At 41.8% G+C, this 26,030-nt stretch overlaps 1 protein-coding gene across 1 annotated transcript in view; it reads left to right on the top strand.

Moving 5' to 3' along the window:
• BAHCC1 (BAH domain and coiled-coil containing 1) overlaps positions 1-26,030 on the top strand; it is a 109,813-nt gene that overhangs the window by 37,495 nt on the left and 46,288 nt on the right. The window contains exon 4 of the mRNA XM_081317299.1: positions 24,150-24,329. Within this exon, the coding sequence (XP_081173425.1) occupies positions 24,150-24,329 (180 nt within the window). The remainder of the gene's footprint in view (positions 1-24,149; positions 24,330-26,030) is intronic.

The following is a 26,030-nucleotide window of genomic DNA, read 5'->3' on the forward strand; positions in this document are numbered from 1 at the left end:
GGTTCATATTTTTTGCAAGTGGAGTGTTCTGGCTACGAATGTCTTCATGGCCAGCAACAACTGATTGAGCAGCAATACTGCAGCAAAAATGGTTCTGGGTTCAATCCAAGGGATGTGTTCTTCTTCTGTTAGGCATGCCTGCTCCTTCATATTTCCATTTCATCCTCCTGACCAAGATGCCATGAAGCTCCAGAGGGACAATATGAATGGCATTCTGGTATCTTACCTTGCCAAAAACATTTTCCTTATTTCCTTTATACAAGGCCAAATCTCCTTTAGTGGTTTTGAACTTGTCTTCTCTGTGCTGAATTTTGGATCTCTCATCCAGACCTCCTCTGGAGGAGCCACCTTGAAGAAACTATGTAGCAGCAGTCTGTGGTCACTATATGCCAAAGGCTCCAGAATGCTGTTGCCTTCTTACCTAAGTGGTACCTATTTATCTACTTGCATTTGCATGCTTTGGAACAGGTAGGTGGGCATGAGCTGGGCCAAGTAACGGGAGCTTGCCCCATCACATGGTGCTTAGTTCTCAAACCCGGGCTGTCAGCTTTCCAACTGACAACTCAGTGTCTTTAATCACTGAGCCATTGTATCCCCTGCTTTCAAGATAGCCTGTATCAATGTAAGTTTAGTTCCAGCTATTCTCTTTCCTGACCTGGCCTACCTCGAAGAGCTGATTCCTGCAGACTTTAAAATTCCTTGTGTTGATGATTCACTCCTACAGCATCTCCACCTTCAGGATTGTAGACAACACTTTGTTGCAGATGAGGAAACTTTCTATGAGAAAGACATTTGCAACCAAATGGTATTGCTTCCTCACTTTTGCTGAGTGGGAGTATTTTGATCTTATAATTTTCAATACCTATTACATTCTTTTTCCCCCCCTCAAGATGCTTACTTCATAACATTGCCACAATATGGCTTTTCCCAGAGAGGAATCTTACATTTGGACTCATTGCTGAAGCATTTTATGAAAGGTTTGTTCCACATGTACCCACTCTCCCCCTCTCCTACTCTGACCTGAAATGTATTGTAGGATTTATCAATGCTTATCTCTCAACATTTTCAATCTAATGGCCACTTATCTTAACTACTTGCTCTCTTGAAAGATGTCCTTCTTCATTGCAGTAACTTCATCTCAATAGACAAATTCATTATAGCTCACTCTGAATCTCCTTGCTTTGCTTTCTATATAAGGGCAGATTGGTATTATGGACAGGCATCTCTTTTCTTCCCTTTTCTTCATATTTTAGTCTTACTTGGAATATTCTTCAATATTCTTCTTTGACACTACAATATCTCTCAAATAATCACTGCATATTCTATATATATCTAGTGGATGGTGGCTTTCAGTTTGAAGCAATAAGCTATGTTTTTGTATATTTAGAAACTACAGTATATAAAGGATTGGCCCAGTTTTTATAGTCTCTCTCCAGATGGGTCATGGCTGCTATTCATCCTTGCTATGACTTGGTGAAGGACCTAGTCCATATCCCATTAAGGTGCATTCCATTATGAGCTGTTATCTTCTGCTCCTTTCAAAGTTCCACTGCCGGAACTGCATTTGTTTATTTTTTTCTTTTAACAATACTTACAATCTGCCCTAATCCTGAAGGACTCTGGGCAGAATCCAGTAAAAACAAAAAGCAAACAAGCAGACCAAAAAAGAAAAACAACCATACGGATAAAACCCAAGGCAGATGCTATCCTTGAGCTCTCCCTTGCTCAAGCCACATCACAGCTGTTTGCACGGCTAAAATGCCTGGAGGTTGGACAGACAGCTGGATCTGTCTCTCCCCTTAGCTGTTCCTGGAAAGCTGTAGTTGCTGTCTTGTGCCTTTCTGATGGCTCGTAGAGGTGGCAGATGCTCTGGTCTGCCTTTCATTGAAATTTAATCTCCCTGGCCTCTAAGAAGCCCGTGTCTTGGCCTTTTGAACATCTTGCTGCTTACAATGAATTTGTGCCCTGGTGTGCTCAATCTTGCCAGTGTTCAGGGTTCTGGTTCCTTTGCTAGCACCAGGGCTAACTTTCTGTCACATCTGACTCCTTGGTGGAGTTCAGTTTATGTCCTTTGTGGTGCTCTGTCTCTACTATGTCTGGCCACAAATAGCCCTGTCCAGCTGTTGCCACTCTGCTGAATTATTCCAATCTCTCTTCTTGCTATTTTCTGACTTCTCATCCTGATGCTGCCACATTTTGCATGGTAACTGGGCTCTTTTAAATAGCAAGCTGTCTCAGAATTGTAAAGGCAGGGTCCTTCAAGGAGACAGGAAAAAGTAGGACAGGGGCATCCTTCATTAGGGATGCTTTTTGTAAGCCTATTTAAAACAATAGGCTTACAAAAAAAAAACCATTTCTCTATTAAAATTATAAATTTGAAATGAAATTTCCCCTTATTAGAAAGCATTAAGGAGGTAAAGGCAAAGGTTCCCTCGCACATGCGTGCTAGTCGTTTCCGACTCTAGGGGCCGGTGCTCATCTCCGTTTCAAAGCCAAAGAGCCAGCGCTTGTCCAAGGACGTCTCTGTGGTCATGTGGCCGGCATGACTAGACGCCAAAGGCGCACAGAACGCTGTTACCTTCCCACCGTAGTGGTCCCTATTTTTCTAGTTGCATTTTTACATGCTTTCGAACTGCTAGGTTGGCAGAAGCTGGGACGAGTAACAGGTGCTCACTCTGTTACGCGGCATTTGGGATTCGACCGACCTTCTGATCGACAAGCTCAGTGTCCTAACCCACTGAGCCACCACATCCCTTATTAAGGAGGTACCTGAACCCAAATGGCCTTGCACACATTTTTATTTATTTAGCATTTTGTAATTTCAAAAAGGTTAAAATAGCCCTTGAGAAGACCTTGAACACCTCTGATATCTAAAACAATTTGCAAAGAATTTAACTCTCCAACCCAAAAAGAAGTCAGAAAATTCTTGCTCTATCCACTTTGTACAGGTAGTCCTCGACTTACAACAGTTCATTTAGTGAACATTGGAAGTTACATGGCACTGAAAAACATGATTTATGACCATTTTTCACACTTACGACCATTGCAGCATCCCCATGGTCACATGATCAAAATTCAGAAGCTTGGCAACTAGTTCATATTTATGAGGATTGCAGTGTCCTGGAGTCATGTGATCACCTTTTGTGAACTTCTGACCAGCAAAGTCAATGGGGAAGCCAGATTCACTTAACAATAACTTAACAACTGCAGTGATTCACTTAGCAACTTTGGCAAGAAAGGTCGTAAAATGGGGCAAAATTCACTTAACAAATGTCTCGCTTAGCAGTAGAAAATTTGGGCTCATTTGTGATCGTAAGTCCAGGACTACCTGTATTGTCACCTGTCTGCTCTGAGCCTCCATCCTCAAAAGCCTTCCCATTCTTGTTGCAAAGAGGCAGGTTTCAGATTTTAAAAAAAACTGGTCAGGCTTGCACACTTGAAGAAGCAGCATTGTTAAACCTTGCTGTGCGCTTTGCTACTCAGTTTGCCTGCGCAAGGCCACAGTTACAGTATTGCAAAGTTGAAGAATCCTTGTGATATATAGATTAAAAATAATGATTAAATGTACGTAGTATATTTATTTCTTGCTCAAGCACAACCTCAATGAAATCATTCATTTTATATTTGGGGCTATGGGCCGCAGGGGATGTTGCACAAATTCACTTGCTATTTTAAAGTGTTGCAGTACTGCGAAGTTTTTAGAAACCCTGGTGTCAGCTGTCCTAAGTCAGAAAGTGGCTTACCCAGAAAACTTTAGGAAGGAGCCAGGATTTGAAATTATCTCTTTCCCAAGCCCTAAAAATGATCTAGATTCTGGCAAACATGTTTTATTTTCCAATAAACCTTTCATAGCCTTGGCATCTGCTACCACAGACTAACATTAAATGATTAGATTATTTTTTTTCCAGAGCTCACCCTGTTCTAAGCAATTCCTGGAGATGCCATCCCTTTGATTGAAGAAGTATTGCGTATATAAAACAAACGTCTGCACCCAACACAACAAACTTTTACCCAAAGAGCAACTTCCTGTATAAGGCAGGGAGTACCTTACCGCTGGTTTCAGTCTTGCATCCATTATGAAACTAGGGAGAGATTTTAAGACAGACTCCGGCTAAGTGTTCTACTGGGGCTTCCTTGGCCCACCTCATAGTGAGCTTGCATAATGTCCTTTCTGACTTTTGGCCTCCTTGGTCACCTCTTCCCCACTGTTACTTTTACCCATGCAGTTCCCCTGTACACAATTACAGGGAACATTTTGCTTAGGGATTGCTAAACTGTCCAGAAGTAGTTTTCTGGCTGTCTAACAGGGGAATGGGTAGAAATTTGGGAAAAACTGGAACCACAGTCCACTGGAGATTACCATAGAGGTGCAATTTTGTGTAGGTATTGATGCTACGTTTTGCAATTTCCTGAAGAGAGAATGCTTAAAGAAACAGGAAGTTGAGAGGAGGAGGAAGAAAAAAAATGTAGTTAACTCTGACCTGTCTTTTCCAGGTCGGGGGTGTCCAGTTAATAGACTCAATGAGCAGAACTTATCCAGCAGTAGTTGTAGGTAGAAATTCAGCTTGTAACTGTTTCTACCACCATTGTGTTTCCTTGATAGAAAATACTATCTGCTACGTTTTTAAACTTCAGCTGTTGAAGAGACTAAAACCCTGAGGATGAAAGGGTGACAATCAATATACATATATTCTGATTACCTTTGTCTCTCATGTTCATGTGAACTTTTGTGTTTGATATCTTAAGAAATTCTGAGCAATGCTAAACATACTTCCTTGAAAACAAACTCCTTTGTGTATAATGTGGACGAGACCCAGGAAAGTGCCATCGGATTAGCAGCCTTATCTATCTTCTTAAATCAAATTCTAGCTTTGGCAATTGCTGCAAATACTGTAGCTAATGGGCTATGTCTGGTGAATTTGCAAAAAACAAAGGAATTACTGGAGTTAGTCAGCAAGTGCCAAAGCTTTAAAGTTTGAGCTAAGTTTAAATCCCAAACTTCAAAGTTTGAGTATTGTTTTCCTTAATTGTAAGGTTGGGGGGGGGGACACATTTCAATAAACTGTGATTTGCTTAACCATGGCTTAGTGAACAAAACCACATGGTCAGGTTCCCAAAATATGCTTCATTGCAAACAAGCAAATAAAGTTTCACCCGTAGTATGAAGAGTGAGCTCCTTTTGTTTATCATTCTCTTTATCTTGCTGAGGGACGCGGTGGCTCAGTGGGTTAGGACGCTGAGCTTGTCGATCAGAAGGTCGGCAGTTTGGCGGGCCGAATCCCGAGTGCCACGTAACAGAGTGAGCGCCTGTTACTCGTCCCAGCTTCTGCCAACCTAGCAGTTCGAAAGCACGTAAAAAATGCAAGTAGAAAAATAGGGACCACTGCGGTGGGAAGGTAACAGCGTTCCGTGCGCCTTTGGCATCTAGACATGCCGGCCACATGACCACGGAGACGTCCTCGGACAAGCACTGGCTCTTCGGCTTTGAAACGGAGGTGAGCACCGGCCCCTAGAGTTGGAAACGACTAGCATGCATGTGCGGGGGAACCTTTACCTTTTACCTTTATCTTGCTGACTATCTGTTTGCCATTTCAATGCTTTTCTCTCTCCATTCTCCTTTGCCCCCATTGCTGCCTTGAGCTTCTTGTTGAATAGTTTTCATATCCTTTGAAAAGGGGAACCAATCAATGAATGTATTCAGATTATTATTATTCAGATTGGAGAATTTGAATATTTGTATTACACAATTTTGAACTGACTTCAGAGCACAGGTCATGCTGACCCAGAGCAGGAGTTACCAAAATGGATACTAGAGAAGCAATAGTGTGAAACCTGATCCTGGTGCCAATTCACTTTTCTAAAATTGGGTTGCGATGTTATTATAAGACCAAGTACTCCTATGTTATGGAAGGAGCTGATGGATTTGGTTCAACATGTCACACTTCTTTCGAATTTCTTCATGTGGCTGGGGGAATTTTGAAATACACACATCAAAATTTCACACTAACCTGTATAACAGTCTGAAAAGACTCAGAGTTTATATCCAATTACAATTAATATACCTGTAATTCAGGCCAGTTTGAGGCTATTTTTCCTCTTAGGCTTGCCAGTGTCGGCTATTAAGCTGGGCATTGATTATAGACCTTGCTTAAGACATCCTCTCAGAGGAGATTCACAGGCTGGGAAGGGAAGAAACAGGAGTCCTGAAGCTGATAAAAGCCCCAATCCAGAGAAGAAAAGGGGGCATAATTGGACAGTTAGTGTTTATATTGTATTCAAGTTATTTTCTCACAGTGCCAGGTATATAAACACAGAAGGGTCTCATTGGAAAGCAATTGGGAGAGCAGGTTGGTGCCTGGGGAATTTTTATGGCTTGTTTGTTTTGGAAAGGTAGAAATTTCTCACATGCCTTTGAAGGCAGGAAATTGGCTGCACAATCCAATGCTGGGCACATAGCACAGCTGGCTGGAGATGTATCTGCGGAGAGTCTGGGCATCCTGATGCTGAGCTATGCCAAGGATACATAATGCAAGCTGGATGGTTTTTAACAAGTCTTGTTTGCCAAGAGATGAAGCCTAGAACCATGCCCCACCACATTACCACTAGCACTTACCAGTTGAAACTGGTAACTTTCCATAAAGTACTGGTAATCCACTCCTTTGCCCCCATCTTTCATTTAGCAATAGTTGGTCTTCAAAGAATTCATAAATTAATTTTCCAGTGCCTTGGGATCACTTATTTAATTATGCAGCTAATATAAGAACTTGACAGAGGATGTCAGCCCTTTGAGCCCAAAGTCAGGAATTCTTTACATAGAGTATAGAAAGGAGCAATTTAAATGTATATAAAGCAGATTATGCCAAATGCGTGTCAAACCTTAAATTAAAAATGCTAAAGTTGTGAGTTTTAAACACCATAATTACCTCTTTTTCCTTTTCCTTTTTTGTTTGTATATTAAATGTTTAGGGCAAAAGCTATGCTTATTTTTAGGCAGTTTTCTGTGAAGGCAAAGTATTCCTCTTGAATAAAAATGTTTTAAATTAATGCCTAAGTTCTCAAATCTCACAACCAACCATGAATCTCTTTTTAAAGAGAACTAGTTCATGGGTTTGACTACAAACTAGGCTGAATTTCACTAGCTTTTCTCCTCCATCATTATCGAAATTGTATGAAACAAAAAACACTTCTGTCATGTGATCCTTGACGTGGTTTGCTTGTAGTAAGTCATAGTTTAGTCCACCATGGTGTATTGAACTGAGCACAGTTGGCTGGGTTTACACAATATACTAAGCCATAAAGTATGGTTTATTAACCACGGTGGCTGGGTTCACACACATGGTTTAATGTGATTGGTGAACCTAAGTCTAAAGCATTGTGCTATTGATGGTATTCTAATCTTCCAGTGTATGCATACAAATTAAAGAAATACTCAGAGGCACTTTGATGCTGGTTGCCTTTACAAAGGGAAAAGAATTATACTTCATATATACTCAAAACCACTTAGGCACTAACCATTCTTAAGATACATTTTTCTGATAAATAAAAGTTGATATTCAAAGCATGCAATTGGCTTCAAACTGGCCTCTCTACTTGCTTGGAAATACAGGGCTGTTTCTCAGGCCTCTTCCTTCCTTAAAATTTCCTCCAAAAAGAATAAATTAATAACTATAACACTAGAGCCAAGTTCTGCTTTCATTACACCCACTAGCACAGTATTACATAGCCATTCTCTGACTCATTATGGCAGATCTTAGGGGCCAAAGAGTTTGCTCTGAAAGAGAGAAAAAGTAGTCCCCTTTCACATAGGCCCTCATTAAGCAGGCCTGGAGACGGACCTGTACTAGTAATTAATTAAAGACCCCTGTGGCAAGTTATTCCTTATTCTGAGCCACCCTTCTCCAAAGAAGCCGGGAGAGAATACTTTTCAGTGTACAGAAAGCTGTGAATCTTCTCTAATGATAAATGCTCTGCATTTGATGGTTAGGTGTGAATGGGTCAGTTTGCCTGTCCCCTTCATTGTGTAAAATTGGAGCAATCCAATAGTTGATGCAAAAAAAAATCTACTTATTTCACAATAGCAAATACATCACAATTCTCGGCATTCCTCTGAGGACTGTTGAAATATACACTTCTACGAGATTGTATGAGATATATTTACAAGAGGTAAGATGTATTTAGCTTTTCAGGGTTCCGGCTTCTCATATGTAACTTTGTTCAGTCCTCAGCTTTATACCACTGTTGTTTAGCAACATTATTTAAGTGTAGTCCCCCTGTTCTATTCCTTGTACTATGTATACATTTTATATTGGTATAATTTATAATTGGCTGCACCTCTGGTTTTGCGTTCATGGACAGGCTTTTAGGTGGGTAGTTTTCCCATTGTGAGAGCACACGAGATACGCAAGCATGCATCATTTCTCTGAGGAAAAAAAATGTGCACTAAATATAATAGAGAGCTATCTCTGGGGAGATGGGTGGCATATAAATTTAAATAATTAAACACATTAATAAATAACTAGTGAAGAGCCTCATATGAGCTGGGTAGGCCAGGGCCTAGTCCTTGAATCTATTTTCCAGAAAAAATTGTGAAATAATTGTGTATTTGAAAAAGTGGAGTATGTTTTTAATCTCTAAGCACAAAACCCATGGGAAATGCTTGCATTGTTCACAGGCTGTTAGAAATAAAATATTACATTTGAGGGGTCGAGACGATATAGAGTAACTTGATATATTAAAATATCTAGGAATCCATGGCAACTTTTCTTGTCTCTCAGTTGGTAGAAGATCCCAACTTTAGAAATTCCAGTTGGGATTGCAATAGATTGGCCATATGGCTAGGATAGTTTTCAGTTTTGAGTATGACCATTGAAGGACCTAGTTGGTTGTTTTTACTTCAGTGTAGGGTTGAATATGGAGTGATAAGGTTTTGGAGGCAGTGGGAAAAGTAATTGAGGAAAAATCATTGGCATAAACAAGCTGTCACTGAACTCTGAGTGAACAACAACAACAACAACAAAAGCTGCCATCCAGCAGAAAACCAGCAACCTGGGACAAAATGGCCACCTACGCCAGTGATCAGCTGCGGGAAGGCACAAGATGGACCGGGGTAATACCAAATGGAGCTGGGGGCAACACTAAATCTAAAGTAAACATTTACTCTAAAGGGCTCCAGCCTCTTGAGCTTCAAAATATGGATAGAATGTGCTGGGAATCAGTGGAGGACTACTGATACGTTATCCATTCCTGCCCTTGAGAAGTGGTGGTAGCCAATTCTGGGGACAAGCAGAAAGGGTGGCTCTGCCCTGAATCTCAAAGGAGTCTTTGCAATTGAACCCAGGGCTGACGATTCTTTTTGAGCCTATTCTGGATGCTGCATCTTTTCCCAGCAAAGCTTTGTAGGCCTAGACTTATCTCTAAGGATTTATCTTCATCCTCCCGCCACTAAAACCAGAATGAGGAGCTGCAAAGGTCTCCCCTCTACTCCCAAGACTGGGGTTGGGTGAGGTCTCTCTTACCCAACTATTCCAGTTATGCCTTGCAAAACTTCTGATCCGTATCCTAGATTATGCTACTACGTATTCCAACCACTTCACTTTTCTTCTGATATTGGACCATGAATCCAGCAATGGAGTGGGAAAAGCCTAAGTAGTTTTGGGGACTGACTCTATAAGTGGGATGCATAACAGTGGGCCCAAGGCTGGAGGCTTTTTAATTGCCCTTTTTGTGGTCAGGATTGCTGAAAATACACGCTGCTGTTTCTTGTTATTTTGTGGAGGTGACAGATGAAAACTATAATGTAAACTCATATAAACCAGGGCTATCACTAAAGACATTTTTTTAAAAAAAATCTTTCCATTTGTCCCCCTTTTTACAGTATTTTCATCTTGGCTTTGTTCACACATTGCAATATCTCCTCCTCCCTCTCTGACCTGCATCACACCCACACCTATCTTCTAAGGTTGTGGAATTCAGAGCATGCAAGGGCACGCATGTTGCACCTGTCTGCAACCCTTTAAACAAAACATGGCTTTTCCTGAGGTTGCATAACAGCTGCAGAGAGGCAGCCACAGGAGCTTAAGAAGTTACAGACAAGTGTTACACAAGCACCTTCTTTGCACTCCAAAGTCCCTTTTTGCCTTCATATCCAAAAGGATGTAGGAGGACCTAATATCTTCTTTCTTTTATTCAAGTTTCGAGATTTCCTCTATTTCAGCTTCTTTTCAGGTCACAGCTGGTTTGGAATGCAAACTTCGTGGAGTTTTGCCAGATCTATCACATTGAACCTGCAGATCCACTGTGATGTCTCAAGCCAGGGTAAACGTTTAGAATAGTCCTTAAGATTTGCTTAGCACTTTTGCATATGAATGAAGCTATGGAAACTTTGCTGTTTATAGCCATTCCATTTTGCATTTTGGTGAACAAATAAACAAATTGTTCCTCGTCGTGTTTAATTGGTTTAAAGACATATGAGTTGTGCCATGTGTACATGGAAATACGAAATAACAGAGGAAAACCTATAATGTAAAATAGGAAGATTACAGTTAAAGCGATAAAAAAGTCCTACAATTTTCCTCCACCCCTTTACAGTATATTCTTTCTGGTTTTGTTTACACATTGCAGTGTCTCTCCCACCACCATCTCTCAGCCCAGCCCACCTAAGGCTTGTTGTGGGCAAAATAAGAGGAGGAAGGAATACTATGTATGTTCATTGCCTTGAATTACTTAGAAAGTACAACATAAATATGTTGTAAATACTTCATAGTCTTGTAGATGAACAGCTATTTGGGGTTGTCTGAAACCAGCAGTTGTATTTAATAACCATTTTGATCCATATAATATTAGCAGAATTTATTGTTCTTTTTCTGCATGAATTTTTCTTTTGTCACTCAAAGGTTGGCCCAATGAAAGATGCACATCACCTATTTTGTATTTCCATTTTGTAATACTTTTGCCATGTGTTGTCAAATTGGAGCTTTTCTAGGCTATCTAGGCAGGAACAGGATTAAATATTCTTGAAAAAAATCCAGAAATCATTCTGCTTCCCCCATATGTTGTAATGTAACCCACACCAGATACTGTGAGTCACAGATGTCTGAGCAGGAGACCTATTGTCTACTACTTCATTTTTGTGAAGGAGATATGCTCTGAACTAAAAAACAAACCAGGATCATGGATAGGTTGGTGTCCAGAAAAATGAGCTGTGCAGCCTGATGGGTCTGGAGAACAATGCTAAACATTCTTTACTGTGGTAATGGCAATCAAGGCCAACTCTGTGGAGAATATGTGGTCTATCCTGCTTCAGCTGATGATCTTGGGACCGATTTAGTTGCCTTGGTAAAACATAATAAATGGGGCCAAACTGGATTTAGCCCCTTGTTCACTAATTGCAGTGGTGGTATCGCTTCTGAAGTCTCATTAGGATTGCCAAATATGAGTTTCAAACTAAACAGGACCCTGGAACAACAATATCTGCAATTGTAGACAACCTGGAGTGTGTGTGTGTGTGTGTATGTGCGCGCGCGCACACGTGCAAATGGGGTAAAGAATTATGGGGATGTAGCACCTTTAAAATAAGAGGATCTGGCTGCCAGAGGCTTCAATAGCCCACGGCCAATTAACTAGCTTTCTCTGAGTATTCATGCAGATGAATCTCTGCCCTTTCACACACAATGGCTAAATTGTTTGATGAAAGGAGTGTTGAATCTCAGAATCAGGGCTTTGTAGTGTCACTTTCTCACCCAAAGCTACAGATGTTTTTCATACTCAACTATTTAGGGGATCCTCTCTTAACATTCCCCATATTTTCCCCATTCAGGAAGTACCAACTGAAGAAGAAGGGGTTGTGTGGCTTTGGACTGGAAGAATATTTCAGCCTCAGGTCTTGAGGGGGGAAAAAACAGAAGGTCCATCAACTTTGGGATTCAGGGATGTAGGGAAGGTTTTAAATGAAAAGCAGCCAGAGAGTAAAAACTAGGAGTAGAAATAAGTATCCGGGTAGTATCCCATCTGGAGCTGTTTGCTTTCATTTAACTATAATTGACTAGAGGCTCTGCTGATTCACAACGGGAAATTGTTAGGTGTGGTTAGCCCTAACGCATGCATTGCAAACCAGCGAAGCAGGCCAGACATAGGTCTTGCTAAACTGAGTAGTCGGGGCTTTTGCAAACACAAAATATATCTGGGAGCAAGCTCTTTCTTCCTTGGCCGCTAGCTACAAAGTGTAGCTGGTTGCCTGAATCGGCTTCTTCTTGGGAGAGGATGTCCTGTTCTTTTGCTTAGTTAAATTTGACTCTCTATTTTTAAGAGAAACACTCCCTCTTAGTATTTATTCCACAAAGCTGCTCCCAGCTTGGACCAGTGGGCAGATACTGGCACTTGGCTGTATTCGATTTACTGTACTCCCTCCCTCCCTCCCTCTCAGTGTGTTTGTGTGTATTTACAAACGTCCAGTGTCAAAAGACTTTCTACAATTTATGGTTAGTAAAACCTGGCTCTCCTAGAAGAGAAATCACTCTTGTATCTTTGTGAATTTAATTAAATCTTGGGTGGGGTATCTTTCTCTCATCCAAAAGAAAAAAGTGCTTTTTGCTTCTGGTGTATAGAAATGGTCTCTATGCAGGTCAGGCTCGAGGACTCGTGTTAAAGTCTTTTCAGGTCCTTTTAAAAGAAAATTTGAATTTCCTCTTCTAAAGTTGAGCTAGATTCCACATTTAGTAGTAGTATTCAGGCACCTTTTTTGGCAGCACACCTTGTTCACATCATGCAGCATGAAATGCTCAGTGTTGTTTGCTATGAAGAGTAGCATTACAATTAAATCAAGTCAAAAAGAAGAAACGGAGGGTGGTAACCTTGGGAATCTTGAGGGTGGGGTCATGCACCTTGCTAAGAGATTCCAAGACTTGTTTGGTTGTAACTTAGCATAGTAATCCAACCATTGTATTTTATTAAACATTAGTTTATAGCTGTAACTTTCTCCAGCTTGTTGCTCAGCTGCAATCTCCTGAATTCCTCACCCAAATTGAGAAATGCTGGCTTAATGCAATGTGGCTTATTCAACAATTCATGGCTTAATGCTGAGGGTGAACCCATTTTGAAAGTTGGTTTTGACTGTATTATGAAAGAATTCTTTGTTTTTCCTTTTATTTTGCCATCTGTGTTGCTTTTGAGTAAGTAACCTTTGTAGTAACTGGGTTACTTCTTAGCTTGGGGAATCTGTCTGCAACATCAGGATTCAAAAGTACAAGATATCAAGCAGAAATAAAGCATGCCATTGATTGATGGGACCTGGTGAAGGTAGTCCTTGTTTAGCAGCTGTAGTAAAGTAATTGTTCAAAGTTAACAACCAATCCCACAAACTTAGCAGGTCCGTAAAGCAAAGGAAAGCTGAAATAAGATTATAAACAGAGTTGCATTTTCACTTAGTGACCGCTTCACTTATCACCCAAATTGCTGGTCCTAATTGTGGTTGCTAATAAGGTCTACCTGTAAACATAAATTTGTCAAAATTATTTTTTCTTCATCATTAAATAATCATAATAGTTGTAACTATAGAGATCAAGCTATATGCTACTTTAATAATTACCAGTTGTCATTTTCCCCTCAAAATGATATGCATTGGATTTGATCCATATTGTGCAGCCTAGGGAGAGATTAATTCTCCTCTTAACAATTGTAGCACAGCAATTTAGTATGTCAAAAAGTGGTCTGTTCAGTGTAAACTGCATTGTTCAATGCAAACTGCACGCACACATCTTAAATTGGGATTGCATCATATTGTCGAGCAGAGCATCCCTATGGTTCTGTTACACTTACTTTTACACCAAAAAGGTTGGTGGGAGGGGAAATCAGCAAAAAGCGTGACTTTCTAATTGGTGCTAAACAATTTCCAGCAGAACCAGCAAAGGGGGATGATGCTGGGACTTGAACAGTGTGAGGGTTCTTCATCCTTGCTTTGAAATAATGTGTAGTTTGACCCTAGATTTGGAGTTGGGGTTTTCAAACCAGCGAGAGCCCTTCCACTCCTCAGCTTGAACACTGAATGCTGTGCATCAAAGAGGAGGAAAATGCAACAAAGGGGACAGAACGTTGAACACAATTGGACCTCCTTCTATGAGGCTATTGGTTTAAATATTCTGTTGTCCTTGAGACAACTGCTGCAGCCTCTACACAACTGACATTATGGAAGAGATTATAGTAATTCTTGCCCAGTGGGAAAAGAAGGAAATAGACATTTCTTCTTCTTTAAGGTGGAAATTCCCATTTTCTGCTACTCGTCGAAGGACCAGGAAAACAGTGCAACTCAGTTTTTCCACAGACTCTGCTGTATGGCACTGCTCCCAGTCCTAATGGTTTGCTTGCTAAGAATTTGGGGGCTTGGTTTGCTACTATGAGGATTTCATTAGGCCAAGATTATTAATTTTCCTGCCTTCCAGTGGCCGGAGATGAGTGAAACCTCCTGAAGAGAGGAACCCACAGAGATCTGTTTCCCGGCACTCACAAGAGAGTTTTGAAGCAATGGGAAGCCATGGGAAATAGTTGCTCTCTCAGCCTTTCTTGTATAGTTAAAGGCATGTTTCTTTCATAGACATCTTTCTCTCTGCCTGCGTTATCCACAGCTTGTAATGAATCCACTACATAAAGCATAGTGAATTTAGTAGGACTAAACCTAAATTCTACAGTGTGTGATGCAGGCAAACTTTATATAGTCAAAGATTGCAGTGTATAATGTCCTCATTGTTAACTGACTGGTGCTTCTCTTCTTAAAGTACTGAATCCCAGAAGAGTTTGGAATGCAAACAATTAGCAATTCACATTATTCGATGTAGAAAAAAATGGGACATTTGTACTTGAGCCCCCAGCAAGCCAACCCAACCAGATATTTTCTTTCTTTTGAAACTTTGAAGTGTGTGTGTGTGTGTGTGTGTGTGTGTAGGGTGAGGGGTGACATGATAGCAGTGTTCCAATATCTCAGGGGCTGCCACAAAGAAGAGGGAGTCGAGCTATTCTCCAAAGCACCTGAAAGCAGGACAAGAAGCAACGGATGGAAACTAATCAAGGAGAGAAGCAACCTAGAACTGAGGAGAAACTTCCTGACGGTTAGAACAACTAACCAGTGGAACAACCTGCCTCCAGAAGCGGTGAATGCTCCAATGCTGGAAGTTTTTAAGAAGAGACTGGCCAGCCATTTGTCTGAAATAGTATAGGGTTTCCTGCCTGAGCAAGGGGTTGGGCTAGATGACCTCCAAGGTCCCTTCCAACATTATTATTATTATTATTATTATTATTATTATTATTATTATTATTATTATTATTATTATTATTAATGTATATGTATATGTATGTATGTAAAAAAAATTTTGGCTTGCTAACAAAGAATAAAGGCAAGCCAAAAATAAAATTTACACAAATATGAGCTGCCACTGCTGTGGCTACTGCCTGTAGATGGCCTTGGGCTAGGCTGAAACAGGAAATAAGATTTGTCCCGTGTCTGGGACCAAGCAAGTATATTCTGAATGCTTAACAAACATTTAACACACACAAACACACACACACAAATATAAATGGAGAGGGGGCATAGGATCTCCTGTAGAGCTTCACATGTGCCTTTATACGTATCCTCCTTCATAGGTCTTTTTCAGGGATGAATGGATTCAAGACATTGTCTTTACTTGTAGAACTTTTGTGTTTTGGTGTTGCTGCTTCTGATCAGCATCACCCTTCCTATTCCTCCTCTTGAGACAGTGGAGTTTTGAAAAGTAGCAAATATTAAAAAATAATGCAAAGGGTTCTTCTGCATTGCCCACTAATGACCTGTGAGAGACAAGTCCCTGCAGTTTTCTTTGTAACGTTTCAGAAGTGGTTTGCCATTGTTTCCTTTCTAGGGCTGAGAGAAACTGGCTGGTCTAAAGTCCCCCCAGCTGGTTTTGTACCTAAGGCAGGACTAGAACTCCTAGTCTCTCGGTTTCTAGCCTGGTGTCTTAACTACTAGACCAAAGTAGCTCTCATCTGCTGCAGGTTACTGTTACTAAAGGGAGTCGTTTCTTACCCTACCTCTCTGCTGCTACCTGCAGCGTGAATAGAACTATCATTCTGCTTCTTTACTAAGGCCCAACTGGGATCCTAAGGGTGGGCAGCATTTTTGTGCCAACAAATTTTCCCACCCAAACTGAACTGCTCTTCCGAATACTCAAACGCATTAGGGGGATGGAGTTGCCCAAATCTGGATTCCAGTTTATGAGCACTCCAGTAGTGTGTGAGAGGCTCAAGCCTAAGGAGGATGCAGTTTGAGAAGGGAGTGGGAAGTTGGCGAGGGGCTGATCAGCTGCAGAGTCAGGGGAGCAGGAGCTTGCCAGCATTTTGTGACTCACAGGCTGGGAAACGCTGGCAAGCGTGAGAGAGACGAGGCACGGGGCTCAGTTCTCAGGGAGATGTAAGCCAAAAGGCTGCACTCGGCCTTCTCGAATAGACTTGGTCTGGAACCGGCAACTGTTCCCCTCCTTCCTATTTATTCCGTCTCCTTGGCAGATTAGCGCGAAAGGGCAACTGTTCTGCCCCAAGATGGCATCAGGATTTGTGAGGCCTAATGCAAGGGGGGAAGGATTATTTTCAGTAACACAGCCTGGCCTTGCAAGTATTATCAGTATGCCACACAGCTGGAAGGGTTTTGGGGGGGGGGAACAGCAGGGAAAGAGTAACTGCTGCAGCTGTCTGAAGCAACACTGACCAGTTAGAGAAAAACCTGTAGGCTGTGGAATGCTGTGTGGTCTGGGACTGGGAAACCGAGTGGGTGGGCAAGCTCTTGATTGCATGACAACCAATTACCTGATTGGATATTAGGACTGCAAACAGAGCTGATTTTTGAAGAGGAGGATGCAAAAAATATTCTCTGTAGCCAGAGGATGGGGAAAGCTTTTGATCCCTGTTTGTTACATCATTACTCTAGATGTCAGGTAGACTGTAAGGAAAGAAGATTTCGACTCTGCTGACCTTGAACCTGCAATCTGGCTGTAGTTCCATAAACAGCATTTCCCCTAAATCATACGTAAAAGCATGTCTCCCTCTGTATGTGTTTGCTGGTGTTTTGGCCTTCAGGTGGAATAAGTCAGGTGCTGTAGATTTAATTTACAGCATTTTTTTAAAGCTATGTTCCTACACTAGATGTTCAGTTTGGAATAGCCATCCTTTGTTCACTCCTGTTTTTACAGGGTGTCTTCCTGAAGTTATAATCAAACCAAATCTGTTCTTCCATCTCTGGAAACTGCAGAAACCACTTTTATTTGGGGGGAAAAAACCACAATGATAATGTATCCACAAATAAAAATTTCTTTAGTGGTATTTCTCTATTCTTTTTAAGAGCCAGGATTTTGATAGCACAATACTGTAACACAGACATGTCAAACACAAGGCCCGGGGGCCGGATCCGGCCCGCGAAGTGGTTTTATGCGGCCCGCGAAGCCATCCTGGAAACAGTGAGGGAACGGCCCCCACTGCCTTGGCCCTGGCCCAGAGACCCTCCTCCTGCCAGAGACCCTCAGGTCTGTCCCACTCCTGCCCAGGCCCCCATAGGCACCCTTGATGCGAAGGATGTAGAGCTGGCCACGCCCACCCAGTAGGCCATACGCACTCTAGCCACGCCCACCCAGTAGACCACGCCCACCCAGGCCATACCCACCCGGCCCCCTGAGGGCAACCGCAATGCTGATGCGGCCCTCAATGAAATTGAGTTTGACACCTCTGCAGTGTAACATATCCCTATGCCCTGTATCCTCTCTGACATACTTTCATTATTACCTTTCTATGGATGGCATTTTATCTGCTTGACTTTCTGAAATATATTCTAGGTTTTAAGAGTTCGATATATATATTTTTTTATTCATATCTCTACCAAAGAATGTCAGAAGTCATTCTTTTTCTATTTTTCTTTTTCTTTTTGCACCTCTTCCCTCTCTCTTGATCTTTTTTCTTTTCCAAATCTTTTTTTCTTGTCTGTTTATAGTTTGACCTTGTGTTTTTTGAAAATCAATAATTTTTTATATAACTTTATTGATTTTTCAAAAAACTACAAAGATAAAAAGATAAATAGACATAGAAAATTAAAAAAAGACTCAGGAAACAATAAAATTACAGAGAAGGAAATAGAAGAAAAAAAAGAGAAGGGATGATTTCTGACTTTCTTTGGTGCAGCTACAGATATAAGAATATATCAAACTTACTTTAAAGTGTTTAATGTTTGTCTGCATTATTTCAAATAATCCCAGGTAATACTAATAATTTCTCCATGAAGATCTGGCCATTTACATACATCTTCTGGGCACCCACCAGAATCAGGTCATTAGTCTTAACACTGGTTATGAATGTTTCTGTATCCAGTTTTAAAATTGCTCATTTTCATCCAATCCTATAATCCTAAATATGTATTATACACATAAACTTCATAAATAAGGAGAGAGTAAAAAGCCTTGAATCACTTCATTGCCAACCTGGAAGAGGTTGTTTCACGACTTTCTGTGGCTTTCTGACCTTGTGTATAGTTTTCATATGAGGACAATTGAGGAGCTCAGTCTTGCCCTTTTTTCTTAAGCACATCACACAGTTTCTCATGACGACACAATTGAAGGGTTTTCTATAATCAATGAAGCACATATTGACTTATTTGGGGTATTGTTTGGATTTTCTCAATCACCCATTGTGCATTGGCAGTAATGTCTTGTGTTCCTCAGCTTTTTCTAAAGCCAGCTGGAACATCTGGCATCTGCCTTTCCATGTAGGGCTCTAATCTGTGTTGGATGATCCCAAGTATTATTTTGCTAGTGTGTGTAACATAGTGTGTAACATAATTTGCATATCCAGTTCCCTCTCCTTTCTTTGGTAATGGCATGGAGATTGACCTCTTCCAGTATGTTCACCATTTCATGGTTTGCCAAATTTGCTAGCATAGTTTGCTTAGAACCTTTACTGATTTTTCTTGGAGCTTACCATATTTCTATAGGTATTCCGTCAATTCCTGTAACCTTCTGACTCAGTAAAGACCAGTTAAAGGGTCCCAAAGGTGCTTTTTCAAGAGGCAGCTAGACTTTCTTGTTTTTCTTTGAAGACATTTTGCTTCTCATCCAAGAAGCTCCTTCAGCTCTGACTGGATGGTGGGGAATGGAAGGATTGTTAAATCCCAGTTAAAGGGCCGATCTAACTTTATCTTCTAGTACTAGAGGTGCTTGTAAGCAGAGAACATCTTCTAAGTATCATGGATGTTGACATCTCGGCTGTATGGAATTCCAATGTATTCCTTTCATCTTGGTTTGATCTTCTTGGAATTAGTTGCTATATATCTGCTGGCATCCTTTAGCATACCAATAGGAGGCTGAAACCTCCTTCTGAGTTCAGAGGAATTTTGGAAGACCTTCCTTCTTTTTTCCATGTCTGTTTTCCTCTTCAGTGTCTTTTCAGATGTTGTTGTAATACTGCGTTCTGTCTTTCCTAGTAACTTTCTGAAATTCTTTGTTAAGTTCCTTCCTGAGATCTTGGCTTTGGCTTCATTGCTGCCCAATATAAAGGCCTGTTTGCTTTATTTGGGCAGCTGGGATGACCTTCATGCCTTGGGTGACCCTGCTGGGAGCACATACATAGCATACACTCCCAGAATTCAATACTCATCCTACCCAGGAACACATATAACCCGGCTGTGATGAGGCACCACAGCAGAACGGGGGGGGGGAGGGGAGAGGGAGGGAGGGATGTTTTATTTATTTATTTATTTTAATTCCATTTATATCCCGCCCTTCTCCGAAGACTCAGGGCGGCTTACAAGCTTAGCAGTAGCCTTCATTCTATGTATATGCCTGCTTATTAGGGCTTTCACACACACCCCAAGCGGCATTATTACAAAGTCAGCTTATTGCCCCCAACAATCTCAGTAAAGAATGTGAATAGTATGTATGAAATAAATAGGGACACAACATACAGTCCTTTAACCATTGGCCCTTGGAAGATGGCCCTCAGAAGGGATGGCTTGTAGCTTGCAAAGCATTTCTGACCATTGTAAAATGTTACACCCTCCTTTCCCCCAGTCACATGACTATATTTTAGGTGCTTGGCTACCAGCTCACATTCATGACTGACTACAGCATCCTGCATTCACATGACGGTTGATTTGTGCTGGGGTTTTTTACTCGTTTCTGACCAAAAAAACCCATTTAGAAAAAATGGATTCAGACTTACAACCACATGATTCATTTAATGACCACTATAAAAAACATAATAAAATCTGGTCCAGTCATGTGGGTGCCTGAACATAAGTCTTTCATGATTTACAACTGAAATTCACTCTTAGCTGTGGAGAGGAGAGGAGGGAGGGGGAAGGAGGGAGGGAAGGAGAGAGAGAGAGAGAGAGAGAGAGAATTCAATGAGAGAATGAGAATTCAATGCTCCATTTTCTAGGATTAGTTGCAACATTTTGAAGGAACCTGTGGAGGAAATATACTACATGAGTTGTCTGCTAGGAAGGGAAATTTAAATCCTCCTTTCATTTCTTGCATACTCATGGACATCTTTTGCCTTCTGACAAGTTGAGTAAGATTGCCCACTAAACATAAGGAATCGTTGACATGTATCAGCCATATTCCTAAATGGAACGCAGTACAAAATTTTGCCTAATGCCACTTGGGAGAAACAAATTCATAAATTTTCAAATGTTTGGGATTGTGTTTGGCACTTAAAAGCCATTGCCCTTTCTGATTCCTTTCCTGTACTTTTAAAATTCTACTCATTACTTGTTTCATTATTTCAGCCTAATTTTGCAAGGGCAGGGTGGGGGGAGTTATGAGGTTTGTTTTGCCCTGGACCACTCAGTAGCTAATAGCTGAGATGGGATTGGAACCAGCATGTGGTGCAGGTGCATTGCCTTTATTTGTACTGAACTGTGCAGGGGATTGCAAGGAAGCCACAACCAATATCTCAGTGGCTATTGGACAACTTGAGAATTAAGAGGCTATGTATAGACAACATATCTGGATGAAACTACACTCTGTACGTGTGTGAGAGACAGAATGCTGCGTTTCAAGGGGCAAACTAGATTTGGGAATGTATGGTGGATTGAATTTCATGGGACAGGATAAAAAGGGCTCAACTGTGTCCAGGGCAATGCTTTCTCTAGGAAGCAGATGTACAATATAATGTATTCTCTGCAACCATTGCGTTGACCTGGACAAACCTGGACTGGATGGGGGGTTGGAGACAGCAAGCCTCGACTGGGGCGGGTGGCAGCTAATTGTTTTATATACTTTGCATGTTTAAGCTCCCCAAATTATAAAAAATGAAGTTACCTATTTTGATTCAACCAAAAATCTAATTGTTGTAGTATAAAATACACGTTTCAGAGGATATTGAAAAAGTAAGTTAAACAGGAATATCTGAGTTGTGATTTAATCAATTTCGTCCCCGATTCATTATTTTGAAACTGAAAACTTTTAAAAATTACAGATTACTGATCTACTGCAATGCTGGCTTCAGCCTAGCTCCCAGGGCCAAAGCCCTCTCCTTTGTTTCTCCTTTGCTTCCCCTTTTCTTTCCCACTGCTGCTCAAGTTGGCAAAAGCTCTGCAGATTTCCGCTGAGCTGGATGAGAAGTTTCGTCTCCTCACTATCCCTTGCCTTTCCCCCCCCCCACTTTCTCTCTTTCTCTTTCCTTTCTCTGCTTACCCATTTGTAAAAACATATTTCCCTAGAGTGTCATCTTTGACAGTGAGTGGAAGACTTAGGTCCTGCATGCAAGTGTGTGCAACAGCCTCTGCACTCAAGCCACAGCTTTAGAGGGAACATTGGTACAAAGATAAAACCAAGTGAGGCTTGGTTTGTAAAACAAATCCGTATGGGAATTATAAGGTCATAAAGGAATTTACAGGTTAGGCAATGATAGAGATAGAGAACTACATACACGAAGGGGAGGGGAGGCCTGGGATGAAGGAGGCCTGCTGCATTTTCTTTGGAGGGTTGTAAAGACCTCAGATCTGAATGCTCCTTGACAAAGGCTGGCTGTTGCAAGAGAAGTTCTACAGCTTCAGAGAAATCTTGATTCTCACTATATCTCTTTGTTCAGCCTATGGTAATGAGCTCTAGGAACACCAGCCTGAGTGTACATGGAGCCCTCCAGGTTTAACTTTGACCACTTCATAGTGTCCAGAAAGGGACTTTCCTAGCTAATGCCTAAGTTCCCATCTCCAGCCCAGCTGTGGGGAGTGTCTTTGGCCATGCTGTGTAAACCACATCCCCATACTCATCACTGAGGCATCCCAGTGGGATTAGCTAGGGAGCGTGGGCTGGCTTAAAGTGAGAACTTCCTGCTTCTTAGTTGAATGCTTCATCAGGCACTCACCCACGTCAAATACCTAGGGATCATGACTAAAAATCCAGGCCCATTGCCATAGATAGTACAGAGCTTTATTAGCAGCCTCTATAAGATCCCTCATACAATCACAAGGGTACTGTTTTAGCCTCCTTTTTAGCAGGGTCACACATTTTCAACAACGTTGTGACAAGTATAAATTTAGGGGTATTCCCAGCACGTAAAGAACACTGCCTGCTTGTTGTGCTAATGCTGAAGTCACAGAAACCATATCAAACTTAGGACATATCCATTCACGCTTAATGCATATTTTGGTACCTGTGGGTCTGGGAAGTTTTTAACCTAGTATGGCACATTAGAAGTGAAGAAAGCACAGAAGAATTGGGGAAAGCTTTCCCTCCAACTGTTGTTATATTATACAAGAAAGATATAGCAGTGATTAATTGATGCTGGAGACCCAGATGACCTCTGTAAATTATAGATATTTCTTAGTTTGTGTTTGTTCTGACAATCACAAACTGGAAAAAAACACCCTTTCATAGACAGTCTACTTGCATGAGTAAAGGAATACAGGTGTATATCATCACATCACCTACTCTCTTCCACGAACTGCATTCACTTCCCCAAAGATACTAGCCAATCTCACATAAGTTCAGTGTTCCCACCTTACGGTACTCACAGAAGAATAAATGTCTTTGCACAGCAATAGTGTTGCAGCCTGTCTTTCAGAACTAATTGTCAGGCGTCTCATTAATAGGTCAAAAAAATACATAAGTGATTGAAACAATAACAACGGAATCAGGCAAGGGCCCCTTGCCAAGAAACCTGGAAGACTGTTTGTCTTTAAGTGAAGAGTTTCAGTGATTCAAAATATTGAAGGTTGGGGCACTCCCCTCCCCTCTCCATTTCTGTGAGGCATGTATGTGATGTAGAGTTTTTATATTGTGGCTTTGTGTTTTTTGCATTTAGGTTTATGATGCACTTGTAATTTTTGAATATATCTTGCGGAGGAGAACTTGGTTCTCTCTCATTCATTTTCCCATGACTATTTTTTTTATTTTTTTTCCATTCTGGAATGGCAGTGGAAGAACTCAATATGCTTGTGCATGGGTGGTTCTCATTAGCTTGCCCTCCAGGACTCATGCATTAGTGTTGAAACGCCTGGTGTTGAGTTGAAGTGTGATTGCTGACAAGGTTGCAGGCGTGTATTCCAAAAGGGTTCTTTGCTCCTTACTCACATTTTAGTCTCAGTGGGATTACATATGTACAATCACTTGTTTTCTGATAAGTAGGTATGTATAGCTATTAGTAGAAAATGACACTCCTATCCTTTGCTTTAATGGGAATGTAGCATACTTGGAAGATTTAGCCAGCTCGAGACTCTGAGAGGTCTTCAGTGGGCCCTAACATTAATGCCAACTCCTTCCCCAAAGTTAACAGCAACCACATAATATGTGCCCATCAGAGTTGCCAGATTGAGTGGCAAACTGTTTATACTTCTAGAGACTCTGTGTGAGGGCATGTAGGAGGGGTATACATCTGCTGAACGTATTTTCCCCTCCTGCTAACCCAGTGCCTGAAACAAACAGAATTTTTGATCGAATGAAATCAGCTACTTCTAAGCAAAAATATCAGTGATGCTATCATGTATTTTTTTTTTGCTCAGAGATGAATGTTCATATATTTGATTTGCCAAATGTTGCAGGAGTAGGTTTTTAAAAATCAGAATTAAATGTGCACAATTATGGGGAGATGGCTGAGCATCGTCCGTCCATTTCTATGCTGACACTGTCCTTCCTTCTTTGTGCACCCAGCAGGAAGTGGGCTGATGGGAAACTCACCTGCCTCATCCTTTATGGGCAGCTTTCTGAGCAGCAGTTTGGGCTCAGCAGCACCTCCGCATCCTTCAGGACCGGCATCATCCCCATCGGAACCTACTTTCCACGGCCCACACTCTGGCACCTCTCAGATTTGGTTCTCACATTCACATGAAGGTAAGGAGGATTGGTGGAGGCACTTGGGTGAGATGGTACCATTTCTAAATAATAAGGATGTTCTTAGAGGTGTCTTTTCAATAGACAGATGGGCAGGGTATGAAGGTGCAAGATCTTAAGATGTCTGGTACTGCAGATATTGTCTGACCGTCTTCACGTCACTGGCACAGTCTAAAAATGGTTAAATCAGCCGAACTTTTTCAATATTCTGCACAGGTAGAATAATAAAAGATATATAGCCCTGATCTGCAGGGGCAGAGGAGATCTCATTAATTTGCCCTACAAGCATGCTGGTAGCTTCCCATTGTTCTACAGTTTTCTTAGGAAAAAAAAAGGACTGTGCAGAAAGGAGAATTCAGGTGTAAGAATTCTCAGTTGCTTGGCATTCTGGCTGTTGTTAGATAGCAAGAAGAAGATACAGTGGGATGAGGCAAAGCTGTGGATTGAAGTAGAAACAAAAATGACTTGACAAATCGGCACCCTGAGGCATTTTGATATGGTGGATGGGTAGGAGACCCTCTGATTTTGGAGTCTTCCCCCCATCCCCATCCCCCTGACCATGTCATGTCAGGAAACAGCTCCATTTAACTTCACACAGCCTGGAGTTAGAGCTGTTTTTCCCCTGATTTATGCTGTTAGCACACTGCAGAGAGGGAGGGGGTTGGTTGGCAAGGGAATCCAGGGAATTACCTGCAGTTTCTCCTGTACTGTTGAGGCACTTCCTTTTTTCCTTTTCTGTTTTAGCTTCAGGAACCCTGAAAGTATTTCAAAAAGCTCTCTCTTCTCTCTCCTGTTTCTTAGAGGACCCTTGGGCCAAGTGTTTGGACTTGGAGAATGAATGTGCAGCAGGTCTGACCTATGCAATAGATAGATGGATGCCTTGTCCACCCCCCACCCCCCCAAAGCTGTTGCCAGCCCTCACTTCCCCCTTGAACCTTCCTGCGATTGTTCTGGGCCTGAACTTCCCTTTCCACAGCTCAGCCAATGTTCTTCAGGCTGTCCCCAAATGCAGCTACTCTGTCACATCACTCTCTGCTTATCAGTGGAACTTTCTCTCCATATGCTTTAGCCAGGCCCCTCATCCCTAAGACAGCCTGCCTCCCCACCCTTTGGACTGCCAAGCCACGGGCCTTCCTGATCGCCCCAAGCCCACCCACCACCCCAGCCCACCACCACCTTCCCACCCTTCCCGCTGTGCTGAGCTGGTGGCCACACAACTATTTTTAGTTTTCTTCATGCGCTTGTGCTTTCTCTCCCCTGCAGTGGCAGCCTCTTGTCGTGCCCTTCCCCCAGCGTTTCTCCCTTCTTGCAAGATGCAGAAAGTTAAAAGTGCGAGCGGCAAGGTGCTGCTGGCACTGTGCCCTGGCAGTCAGCCCGACTGCTAGCTTGAACGGCTGCCAGCTAGCTTCCGGCATGTTGGGTCTGTTGGGGGCGGGGTGCAGGCAATGTTGTCAGCGTGATGCTGACGGGCAGCCGGTCTAAAGGGGGTGGAGCAGTAGAGCTACTAGCTATGGGGAGCAGCCCGCTTGTTGGGGGAGATTAATCCGGCAGGCCAGGGGTAGGGAAGACTGCCTTCATCCTGCTGTGAAGGAACCATTGAAAAAGAGAATTCCACAGGACAGTCAGGCAGGAACTTCTAGGAAGGAAGGACTTGGCTTAGATGCTCCTGTCCTCATGGCTGTTGTTTAGCCTTTAGCCTGG

The sequence above is a fragment of the Vipera berus genome (genome assembly GCF_964194415.1).
Source record: "Vipera berus genome assembly, chromosome: 2".
In the NCBI taxonomy this organism is placed as follows: Eukaryota; Metazoa; Chordata; class Lepidosauria; order Squamata; family Viperidae; genus Vipera; species Vipera berus.